Source organism: Schistocerca serialis, chromosome 5, assembly GCF_023864345.2.
Source record: "Schistocerca serialis cubense isolate TAMUIC-IGC-003099 chromosome 5, iqSchSeri2.2, whole genome shotgun sequence".
Lineage (NCBI taxonomy): Eukaryota > Metazoa > Arthropoda > Insecta > Orthoptera > Acrididae > Schistocerca > Schistocerca serialis.
Window position 1 is genome coordinate 839,038,860 of NC_064642.1, and position 13,041 is coordinate 839,051,900.

General features: G+C 40.7%; 1 protein-coding gene across 4 annotated transcripts in view; it reads left to right on the forward strand.

Moving 5' to 3' along the window:
• LOC126480969 (molybdenum cofactor biosynthesis protein 1-like) overlaps nt 1-13,041 on the forward strand; it is a 343,445-nt gene that overhangs the window by 123,857 nt on the left and 206,547 nt on the right. For 3 of the 4 annotated variants that reach the window (XM_050104406.1, XM_050104403.1, XM_050104405.1), the window contains 2 exons: nt 2,932-3,156; nt 12,097-12,242. The exons of the other annotated variant lie outside the window; for it this stretch is intronic. In XM_050104406.1, coding sequence (XP_049960363.1) covers nt 2,932-3,156; nt 12,097-12,242 — 371 coding nt within the window. The remainder of the gene's footprint in view (nt 1-2,931; nt 3,157-12,096; nt 12,243-13,041) is intronic. 4 annotated transcript variants of the gene reach the window in all.

Genomic DNA, 13,041 nt, shown 5'->3' on the forward strand with positions numbered 1-13,041 from the left:
AGTTTTCTAAAAACTTACATTGAGATTGTGCTCTCCTTCCTCTTGTACAAATTAGTAGAGCCCTTCAGATTACTCCACAATATGCCTCTTGGCAAGGTGGTAACGACAGTATTATGAAAAGGATAGATTGGCACTCACTGTATAGTGTAGATGTGTTGCTGGCACGGGGGGGGGGGGGGGGGGGTGGGGGGGAAAAGGAACACCACCTATTATTAAACACGTAAGCTTTTGGTGCAAACCCCCCCCCCCCTTTCCCTCACACACACACACACACACACACACACACACACGCACACGCACACACATGCGCGCAAATGCAGATCACACATACATGACCACTGTCTCCGGCTGCTAGGGCCAGACTGGGAGCAACTGTGCATCATGGGAGAAACAACGGTCGGGTGTGTGTGTGTGTGTGTGTGTGTGTGTGTGTGTGTGTGTGTGTGTGTGTGTGTGTGTTTTTTGTCCACTTTGGAAGAAGACTTTCTGATGGAAAGCTTACGTGTTTAGTAGTCTTTTTGTTGTGCTTGTCTGTGACCTAACATCTCCTGTATACAGTGAATAGCAATGTATCTTTTTTATAATATGGTCATTACTCTAGCCTAGATTTCTATTGTTTGTTTCCTTTTAAGACCTTATAAAGACAGTTACTGACAATTTCTTTTTTCTTATTGGAGAAAAGTAAAACCATATGGGGGCCAGACGTAGATTGTAAATGAATATGGAATAGAGTATTTTTATTCTCCCTGTATGCAGTGTCAATAACGTCACCTCACACACTTCATTTCTGGCAGCACCTCCTTCTCAACACATGACTGTCCCCCGCCACCTCACCATAGTCTTCAAGTTATATCCTATAGCACTTCTGGGTGGACAAATAGATGAAGGATGTAGTTTAAAACAGTATAACTAAACTTAAAAGTCAAACTGCCCTTTTATAGAGACTGCCATCATTATTTAAACATACTAAACAACATCAAAACAGTCAAAAGAAATTTTTTTTCAAAAGAGCGGAAAATTGTAGTGAAATTCATGAGAGGATTGTTTTAAATTGTTATATCTTAAATCAATAAGTATGTCAGCATTTCCCAGGATTTTCTGGCTTAATTAAGACTAGGTCATGCCACCACAGTGGTCAGACAGTGGACTTGACTTCCAGAGGACAACGGACCCGAATCCCATCGGGCCATCAAAATTTGGGTTTTCCTTGATTTCCCTAAATGATTTAAGACAAATGCTGGGATGGTTCCTTTGAAAAAGATGACATTCGGCTGAGGAAGCTAATTTCTGTGGCATGTCTGATGACACAGTGCTGGTGGAAGCACGAGTATTTCAGAGCACACCATTCATTGCACATTGTTAAACATAGGGCTCTGCTGCAGACAACCCCTGTATGTTCCCATGTTGACAACACAGTTGAATTACAATTTCTGTGGCTCAGGAGCATTGAGATTGGGCAGTGAATCAATAGAAATGTGTCATCTGGTTGAATCATTCGAGTTTCGCATTACACCTACTTGACGGTTTTGTGCACATACACTGTCAACAGAGTGAATTGGTGCTTGCAAGGTGCACTTTGCTACAGACTTAGGCCAGTGGGAGCAATATTATGCTATGGAGGACATTCACCTGGTCTTCTATGGGTCCTGTGGTAGTAACTGAAGGCTCCATAACAGCTTTGTTCTGTGTGAACGTTATTGTGCACTGTCCGCACCCTGTCCCTAATGAAGGTGACATGTTTCAACAATATGACTTTCAGTGTCACGAGGCCAGAATCAAATTCACCCCTTCTGAATCTGATGGAATACATCTGCGATGCTATCAGATACCAGTTCTGCACCCAGAAACCACTGATCTCCAATTTATGGGAATTACATGACCTGTGCTTAGACATGCGGTGCTGCATAATGCTGGGAACATACCTCACATAATGCTGGGAACATACCTGAAATTTGTTGAACTTGTCCCACACAAAATCACTGCTGTATTGTGTTCCAACAGTGGACAAACACATTATCAAACAGGAGGTCATAGTGTTTTGTCTCATCAGTTTATATATTCAATGCTTGAATGAAAGGTGTGCTCTTTTCCTTTTTTCTGCCATTGCGTGTATGTGTAAAGCAGGATGTTCTACCATTTGGGCTTGTTTATATGATGGCTGTCAGTATTACCACCTGCAGAGATACTAAATGCTCCTTTTGTGAAGACCTTTTATCTTGAGAACACTTTCAACTTTGTTTCACAAATGGCAGCACAGTTTCATGTAATTGTTAAAATAATACTTTCAGCAAAAGATGTGTGCGTTGGAGTGGGGAAAAAGATTGGAGATGTATGTAGTTTAATTTTCATAAATTGTTAAGAAGGTTAACAGCTTGGCATGCTAAGATAAATTCAGACATTCTCTAAAAAGAGAGAAAAAGATTAATTTAACAGAATCAGTGAGGTATACAAATATAACAACAGACTTGTAGAACCATTATTTTGTAGGTTAGATTAGATTAGATTCAGCTTTTGTTCCAAGACCCAAAACATGAGACGATTCTCATGGGTGAGTAACATGCCAGAAAGTATAACATAAAAAATATAAAACATTTGAATACCCTGATCATTTGTCAGGAGATTGTCAAACTAGGTGAATACAATACAAACTGGAACAGCTAATATTTTCAGAATTGATACGCTGTCAGACTGAAACATTGTTATGCACTATTAATAAATTTATCAAACAAAAAGTACATAATCTTGACTGTTATGACAAAGTGCTCTCAGAACTGAAATCTAACAGACATTCTTATTTAAGCTGGCCTAACAGCCACTGTTAAGATATTCATCTATTGAGTAGGATGAGTTACCTATCAAAAAGTCTTTCAAACTCTGTTTAAACCATGCTTTATCTGATACCAAGTTTTTAATGGTGTCTTTCTTCAACAGATAAATTGTGTTGTAATGCGAGGTTTTAATGAAGATGAAGTGTGCAGTTTTGTGGAGTTAACAAAAGAGAAAAATGTTGATGTAAGATTTATCGAGTACATGCCTTTCAGCGGCAACAAATGGAATGATGGGAAGATGGTCTCATTTAGTGAAATGGTCCAAATAATTAGAAAGCAGTGGCCTAATTTTGATCCTCTGCCCAATGGGCCCAATGATACCTCAAAGGTACGTGCAGTATTACATATGAACATACATTGAAAATAATTTAATGTTTATGACTTACTACCAATCACAATAATACTTCACATCTGCTGGTGGTATGAGAGATGGACTGGTTTAGTTACATATTTCTCATCCCATTCAGTAAGTCTGTCCTGGCCTGGGTTTCTCTGCAGCTTTTCTACAACTCTCCCCATTTCCTAAACCTTGACAATCCTTTTCTTTCTTCCCTTTTCCATCCCCTTATTGTTTCTGCCAGAAGAAGAAGCCACTGGCTCCGAAAGCTTGCACATTTCCATAACTTTAAGGGGAGTTAGAAGTGGAAAACATTCTTTTTCACTTTTTCGGGTTTTTACCTGATTATAAAATTTGCAATTTTCCAAATAAAATGATATGTATATTACTTATAAACTTGCGTGGGAAGTATTTTATTTTATTTTCTAAAATATAATCTACACTAGTTGAAAATGTTAAAAATTTTTACACGCATTACTTCAAGACCTAATAAAATCTGTAATTTTTTATATACAGGGTAGTCCATTGATCGTGACCGGGCCATATATCTCACGAAATAAGTGTCAAACGAAAAAACTACAAAGAACGAAATTTGTCTAGCTCGAAGGGGGAAACCAGCTGGCGCAATGGTTGGCCTGCTATAAGGCGCTGCCATAGCTCAAACTGATATCAACTGTGTTTTTTTAAATAGGAACCCCATTTTTTATTGCATATTCATGTAATACGTAAAGAAATGTGAATGTTTTAGTTGGACCACTTTTTTCGCTTTGTGATAGATGGCGCTGTAATAGTCACAAACATATGTCTCATAATTTTAGACGAACAGTTGGTAACAGGAAGGTTTTTTAAATTAAAATACAGAACGTAGGTACATTTGAACATTTTATTTTGGTTGTTCCATATGTGATACATGTACCTTTGTGAACTTATCATTTCTGAGAACGCATGCTGTTACGGCGTGATTACCTGTGAATACCACATTAATGCAATAAATGCTCAAAATGATGTCTGTCAACCTCAATGCCTTTGGCAATACGTGTAACGACATTCCTCTCAACAGTGAGTAGTTCGCCTTCTGTAATGTTCGCACATGCATTGACAATGCACTGACGCATGTTGTCAGGCATTGTCGGTGGATCACGATAGCAAATATCCTTCAACTTTCCCCACAGAAAGAAATCCGGGGACGTCGGATCCGGTGAACGTGCGGGCCATGGTATGGTGCTTTGACAACCAATCCACCTGTCATGAAATATGCTATTCAATACTGCTTCAACCGCACGCAAACTATTTGCCGGACATCCATCATGTTGGAAGTACATCGCCATTCTGTCATGCAGTGAAACATCTAGTAGTAACATTGGTAGAACATTATGCAGGAAATCAGCATACATTGCACCATTTAGATTGCCATCGATAAAATGGGGGCCAATTATCCTTCCTCCCTTAATGCCACACCATACATTAACCTGCCTAGGTCACTGCTGTTCCACTTGTTGCTGCCATCATAGATTTTCCGTTGCCCAATAGTGCATATTATGGCGGTTTAGGTTACCGCTGTTGGTGAATGATGCCTCATCGCTAAATAGAATGCATGCAAAAAATCTTTCATCGTCCTGTAATTTCTCTTGTGCCCAGTGGCAGAACTGTACATGACGTTTAAAGTCATCGCCATGCAATTCCTGGTGCATAGAAATATGGTACGGGTGCAATCGATGTTGATGTAGCATTCTAAACACCGACGTTTTTGAGATTCCCAATTCTCACACTTTTTGTCTGCTACTGATGTGTGGATTAGCTGCCCCAGCAGCTAAAACACCTACTAGGGCATCATCATTTGTTGCAGGTCGTGGTTGATGTTTCACATGTGGCTGGACACTTCCTGTTTCCTTAAATAATGTAACTATCCGGCGAATGGTCTGGACACTTCAATGATATCGTCCAGGATACCAAGCAGCATACATAGCACACGCCCCTTGGGCATTTTGATCACAATAGCCATACATCAACACGATATCGACCTTTTCCGCAATTGGTAAATGGTCCATTTTAACACAGGTAATGTATCACGAAGCAAATACCATCCGCACTGGCGGAATGTTATGTGATACCACATACTTATATGTTTGTGACTATTACAGCAGCTGGCTGGAGTGGCCGAGCAGTGCTAGGCGCTACAGTCTGGAAACGCGCGACCGCTACGGTCGCAGGTTCGATCCTGCCTCGGGCATGGATGTGTGTGATGTCCTTAGGTTAGTTAGATTTAAGTAGTTCTAAGTTCTAGGGGACTGATGACCTCAGAAGTTAAGTCCCATAGTGCTCAGAGCCATTTGAACCATTTTTGACTATTACAGCCCCATCTATCACAAAGCGAAAAAAGTGGTCCAGCTAAAACATTCATATTTCTTTATGTACTACATGAATATGTAATAAAAAATGGGGGTTCCTATTTTAAAAAAATGCAGTTGATATGAGTTTGACCCATGGCAGTGCCATCTACCAGGCCAACCATAGCGCCATCTGGTTTCTCCCTTCAAGCTAGACGAATTTCGTTCTTTGTAGTTTTTTCATTTGATGCTTATTATGTGAGATATTTGGCCCGGTCACTATCAATGGACCACCCTGTAGAAAGCTGTGGATTGCTGTGTTATAAAGGTTAAATTATGTGTTTGTATTGGTAGCACTGTCAAAAATAGTATCGTATCTTTTCATAGTATAAACATGCTTTGTACATCGAAGTGCTAACATTTTTCTGAGGAATAGTGACGAATAGACTGGTAAATCTCTCAAAAAGTATGACTCCAAAATGAAGTGTTTTTAAGAAATGTGGGTTTCATGGTAATAAATTTTTGAATAAAGAGAAACATTGTGTTCAGCATGTGGTGTGTGAAGTTACAGACAATGAAATACTCGCAAACTCATGAGTATCTAGAGAAACACCCATTAGTGCTTCGAAGATTAAAATAAAACATAGTGATAACACAGTTATCTCAAAACAAAACTCATGTAAATGGTAGGTTAGGTTATATTCTGATACATCTACACATCGTAACAGGGGTGTTATGTGAATGTGTGTGCTGTATGTATGTGGAGGGCCAGTTAGTTTACATGAAGACATTGAGGTATCAAATGGACTAGCCAGGAAACTTATCATTAATTCTGCCAGTTGTAAATATACTCATTCATTTTGGAGTTCTGATAAGTGTAAAGATAATTATTTTGAAATAAATGTTAGGTGGTTTTATGGATTGAGAGCTATTGGCAAAGGACACACTGCAGCAGAAACAATGTGTGTCGTGATGTATATGCCACGCCCACTTTGTAAAATGAACAAGTATGCAGGATTTATTGGAGCTGCTGTGAAATCCACTGCATGTGAGTCAATTAAGGGTGCTGCAAATGAAGCTGCTGAAATAAACGATGGTATGATTGACATATCAGTAGCTTTTGGGGCACTTGGTAGAAGCGCAGCTGAAGTTCTAAGAATTCTGTTGCTACAGTGACCAGTGGTGGATACTGGAAAGCTAATAGATTTCCAGATTTTAACCAAACATTCTTATAAGTATAAATCAGGGAATGAAGAAGGGCATATCTGTGACAGAAATTATGAAGGACAACTAGTCGTACGGAGGCCTGTGCAGCTGTTGAAATTTATAATCGATCTGTAAACTAAAGGGGAGTGTGTTACACTAAGTTCTTAGGTTGTGCAGACTCAAATGCATATAACAGTGTAGTAGCCACTCAGCCTTATGGTGAGAAGCTTATCACAGAACTGGAATGTGTTGGTCATGCCCTCCTGGATCTGGTTCATGGTGCAATTACCGCAATGCCCAGTACTCAAACAGGTCATACAGCCATAAACATTATATCCCAGCAGCAGTTGTGGATATCATAAAACCTGTTTACAGAGACCTGGCAATCCTGAATTATTGAAGAAGTGTCTGCATTGTCAGACTCAAAATCCCAATGAGTCGTTCAATAATCTTATAGCGTCAGTGTCGTCGTAACTGCCATCTGCGTCACGTCTGCTGTGCAGCGAGCTATGCTGATTTAAGTATTAACTCTATTTTTCTTACTTGTAACTTCTTCTTCCGTGTGTTTTTGCTTTTAGGAAGCTTTAATTGTCGAGTGCTAGTAATAGTGTTCCATAGATTTTGTGTTTGTTTTGAATACAGTCAGAGAAAGTCCGTTTAGTCAGCCATAGTACCAGTAGTGCTAGTGTTTGTTTTCAATACAGTCCAGAGACAGGTAGTGCTATTTTCATTGTTTTCTACAGGAAGTGTCTAGTAACCACAGTTTAGTCAACTATCAGCCGCCTTTAGTGAATTAGCAGTCTAGTTATAAGTTGATTAACTCTCTACAGTAAATTGATTTCTTAAGATGGATAGGATGTGAGACTGCTGTGTACGGACACAGGAGGAGCTGGCCACTGTTCGCAAACAGCTGAACGTGTTGATGGCCGCGGTTAGCCGTCTTCAGGCAGTGGTGAGTCTGGTGCGTTGCATGGTACACCCCAGGTGTTACATGCTTCACCCACTGACCCTGCTGTCGACACATCTTTGCGGATACCGGGTGCGGTTGTGCCACCCTCTTCCCAAGGGGAGTGGCGGGTTCAGCGGCATTCGCGGCGCACAAGGTGGAGGGTCAGTGTGGAGGCTGGCCGTGTGGCATCGCCCGTTCTGCCTGTGAGTGGACATGTGGCCACTCCTTCAGCAAGGTCCGAGCAGGCACATGGGGGGAGGGGTTTATTAGTTATTGGGAGCTCCAACGTTAGGCGGGTGATGGAGCCGCTTAGGGAAATAGCGGAAAGGTCGGGGAAGAAGGTCAGTGTTCACTCTGTCTGCTTGCCGGGGGTCTCATCCGAGATGTGGAGGAGACCGCGCCGGCAGTGATAGAGAGCACTGGGTGCACCCGACTGCAAATTGTTGCTCATGTCGGCACCAATGACTCCTGCCGTCTGGGTTCAGAGGTCATCCTCAGTTCGTTCAGGCGGTTAGCGGAGTTGGTGAAGGCGGAAAGCCTCGCGGGGTGGAATCTGAGCTAGCTATTTGTAGTATCGTTCCCAGAACCGATAGTGATCCTCTGGTTTGGAGCCGAGTGGAAGGCTTAAACCAGGGACTCAGACGATTCTACGGAGATCTGGGGTGCAAATTTCTCGACCTCCGCTATCGGGTGGAGAAATGTAGGGTCCCCCTGAATAGGTCACGCATGCACTACATGCAGGAAGTGGCTACAAGGGTAGCGGAGTATATGTGGAGTGCACATGTGGGTTTTTTTGGTTAGAGAATTCCCTCCCTAGGCCCGACAAGACACCTCCTGAGATGCGGCAAGGTAAGAGTAGACAAAATGCAACAGGGAATAACAATATTAATGTGCTGATAGTAAACTGCAGGAGCGTCTATAGAAAGGTCCCAGAACTGCTCTCATTAATAAGCGGTCACAATGCCCACATAGTACTAGGGACAGAAAGTTGGCTGAAACCAGATGTAAACAGTAATGAAATTCTAAACTCAGATTGGAGTGTATACCGCAGAGACAGGCTGGACAGTGAAGGGGGAGGCATGTTTAAAGCAATAAGAAGTGCAATAGTATCGAAGGAAATTGACGGAGATCCGAAATGTGAAATAATTTGGGTGAAGGTCACGGTTAAAGCAGGCTCAGACATGGTAATGGGATGTCTCTATAGGCCCCCTGGCTCAGCAGCTGTTGTGGCTGAGCACCTGAAGGATAATTTGGAAAATATTTCGAGTAGATTTGCCCAACATGTTATAGTTCTGGGTGGAGATTTTAATTTGCCGGATATAGACTGGGAGACTCAAACTTTCATAACGGGTGGCAGGGACAAAGAATCCAGTGAAATTTTTTAAGAGCTTTATCTGAAAACTACCTTGAGCAGTTAAACAGAGAACCGACTCGTGGCGATAACATATTAGACCTTCTAGTGACAAACAGACCTGAACTATTTGAAACAGTTAACGCAGAACAGGGAATCAGTGATCATAAAGCGGTTACTGCATCGATGATTTCAGCCGTAAATAGAAATATTAAAAAAGGTACGAAGATTTTTCTGGTTAGCAAAAGTGACAAAAATCAGATTTCAGAGTACCTGACGGCTCAACACAAAAGTTTTGTTTTAAGTACAGATAGTGTTGAGGATCAGTGGACAAAGTTCAAAACCATCGTACAATATGCGTTAGATGAGTATGTGCCAAGCAAGATCGTAAGAGATGGAAAAGAGCCAGCGTGGTACAACAACCAAGTTAGAAAACTGCTGCGGAAGCAAAGGGAACTTCACAGCAAACATAAACTTAGCCAACACCTTGCAGACAAACAAAAATTACGCGAAGCGAAATGTAATGTGAGGAGGGCCATGCGAGAGGCGTTAAATGAATTCGAAAGTAAAGTTCTATGTACTGACTTGGCAGAAAATCCTAAGAAATTTTGCTCCTATGTCAAAGCGGTAGGTGAATCAGAACAAAATGTCCAGACACTCTGTGACCAAAAAGGTACTGAAACAGAGGATGATGGACTAAAGGCCGAAATACTAAATGTCTTTTTCCAAAGCTGTTTCACAGAGGAAGACTGCACTGTAGTTCCTTCTCTAGATTGTCGCACAGATGACAAAATGGTAGATATTGAAATAGATGACAGAGGGATAGAGAAACAATTAAAATCACTCAAAAGAGGAAAGGCCGCTGGACCTGATGGGATACCAGTTCAATATTACACAGAGTATGCGAAGGAACTTGCCCCCATTATTGCAGCAGTGTACCGTAGGTCTCTACAAGATCGTAGTGTTCCAAAGAATTGGAAAAGGGCACAGGTCATCCCCGTTTTCAAGAAGGGATGTCGAACATATGTGCAGAACTATAGACCTATATCTCTAACATCGATCAGTTGTTGAATTTTAGAACATGTATTATGTTCGAGTATTATGACTTTTCTGTAAACTAGAAATCTACTCTGTAGGAATCAGCATGGGTTTCGAAAAAGACGATCGTGTGAAACCCAGCTCGCGCTATTCGTCCACAAGACTCAGAGGGCCTTAGACACGGGTTCCCAGGTAGATGCTGTGTTTCTTGACTTCCGCAAGGCGTTCGATACAGTTCCCCACAATCGTTTAATGAACAATTTAAGAGCATATGGACTGTCAGACCAATTATGTGATTGGATTGAAGAGTTGCTAGATAACAGAATGCAGCATGTCATTCTCAACGGAGAGAAGTCTTCCGAAGTAAGAGTAATTTCAGGTGTACTGCAGGGGAGTGTCGTAGGACTGTTGCTATTCACAATATACATAAATGACATTGTGAATGAAATCGGAAGTTCACTGAGGCTTTTTGCGGATGATGCTGTGGTATATCAAGAGGTTGCAACAATGGTAAATTGTACTGAAATGCAGGATGATCTGCAGCGAATTGATGCATGGTGCAGGGAATGGCAATTGAATCTCAATGTAGACAAGTGTAATGTGCTGCGAATACATAGAAAGAAAGATCCCATATCATTTAGCTACAATATAACAGGTCAGCAATTGGAAGCAGTTAATTCCATAAATTATCTGGGAGTATGCATTAGGAGTGATTTAAAATGGAATGATCATATAAAGTTGATCGTCGGTAAATCAGATGCCAGACTGAGGTTCATTGGAAGAATCCTAAGGAAATGCAATCCGAAAACAAAGGAATTAGGTTACAGTACACTTGTTCGCTCACTGTTTGAATACTGCTCAGCAGTGTGGGATCCGTACCAGATAGGGTTGATAGAAGAGATAGAGAAGATCCAACAGAGAGCAGCATGCTTCGTTATAGGATCATTTAGTAATCATGAAAGCATTACGGAGATGTTAGATAAACTCCAGTGGAAGACTCTGCGGGAGAGACGCTCAGTAGCTCTGTACGGGCTTTTGTTGAAGTTTCGAGAACATACCTTCACCGTATATCTCGCGAAGAGACGATGAGAATAAAATGAGAGAGATTAGAGCCCGCACATAGGCATACCAACAATCCTTCTTTCCACGAACAATACGAGACTGGAATAGAAGGGAGAACTAATAGAGGTACTCAAGGTAGCCTACACCGTCAGGTGGCTTGAGGAGTATGGATGTAGATGTAGATGTAGACCAAAAAATGTTTTTCTTGTAATGAAGACACTAAAGTGGGGGTCAGTCATGCTGTTATTGCTTTTAATGATGGCAACATTGGTAGCGTGAAAGTGCTACAACATATGGGAATTAATTCTGGAGCAAACTGCATCAGAGAATTTGAATGGGTGGACAAGGTTTGCAATGGTAAAGCACTGTATGCAGCACAGTTGGCCACTACGGAGTCCAGAAAGAAGAAAACAAGAAAAAAGTTAAAAAAGGTCAAGAGGATGATATACAGTATGGTGCAGGGTGCTTCTGAGTGACTAAAAATAAAATGTTAAGCATATATTGAGTTACAGTCTATTAAAACTTTAAAAACTCTTCTTGAAAATTTAGATTTTCTCTTGCATTTTCCCTAAATCTCAGAAACTACTTCGAGTAGCGAATTAAAATTTTCAGGGAGTAATAACATACGTATTCTGAGTCTTCTGAACTAAAAGAAGAACATAATATTATGCATAAATAAAATTATTTAGAATAACATACAAAAAAGTACACAAAATTTTAACTGTGTAATTAAAAAATTGCATTTCCAAAAGCAGTGGCTGAAATGCAATTATTGTAAGACTCAGAACATATAGTTTAATGTCCTGTAAAAGTTTCTTGTCAATGGCTACAGTTGTTCCTGAAATACGGGGAAGTTAAGTCACCAAATTTAACATTCTCAGGATAGGGCGTTCAAACTCCCCTTAATGCACATTTTCTCCTTCCTCCACTTGGTGAGCAACACATTTATAGTATTTACACAACAGCAGTAGCTATTTTCTTCCAATTTCTTTTTGCAGGCATACCATGTCCCGGGCTTCAAGGGACGTGTGGGATTTATAACCTCAATGAGTGAACACTTCTGTGGCACGTGCAACCGTTTACAGATAACAGCTGATGGCAATTTGGAGGTGTGTCTCTTTGGATATTCAGAGATATCTCTCAGGTGAGTGATGAAACATAGAATAATCATGTCCAAGTGAAAATTCATGCGAGGAAACCATAAAATTACTAGAAGACTGACAGAGTGATCAGTATTTTACCTTCAGGAGGTGAAATTCCAAAACTTCTTATAGACACTTTCGTTCCTCTTGTCCTCACATTAGTCATGGAGTCCGAGTGACCTTTGAGACCTTCAGAAACTTATCCCCCTTTCCTCTCTCATGAAAGAACTGATATTTCCAAATGCTGAGTATAGAATAATACTTTCAAACTGTTTGCCATGCACATTAGGTATGTGGTTGGTATATGGAAGAGATAAACTGCAGTTAAATCCAGCAGGTATGAAATGAGTAATCTTTTCTTGAAGTTTTCAGCTTGCACCCTCCTCCCTCCCAGACATACAAACCAGATACCTCTAGCTAAATAATTTGTGAGTATATATAATTTGCCTCTGTCAGCATCATGTTACACTAACCTATTTGTGAGATTAAATTAAAGGAAAGTAATCAGAACTGGAAATTATGTAAAGACATTTTTGGCTATGTCCCTGTGTTGTATTAAAGTTAACACAGTATTTCTGTCCGTGTGATGGTAACTATGATTCGCCAGCCACCGTTGCCGAGCGGTTCTAGGTGCTTCAGTCCAGAACTGCGCGACTGCTACGGTCGCAGGTTTGTATCCTGCCTTGGCTCAGATGTTAAGTCCCATAGTGCCCAGAGCCATTTGAACTGTGATTCATGATTATCAGAGTCTATATGTTCCAAATAAAAATTGGAACTTCATGTGTATAAATGTACAAATTA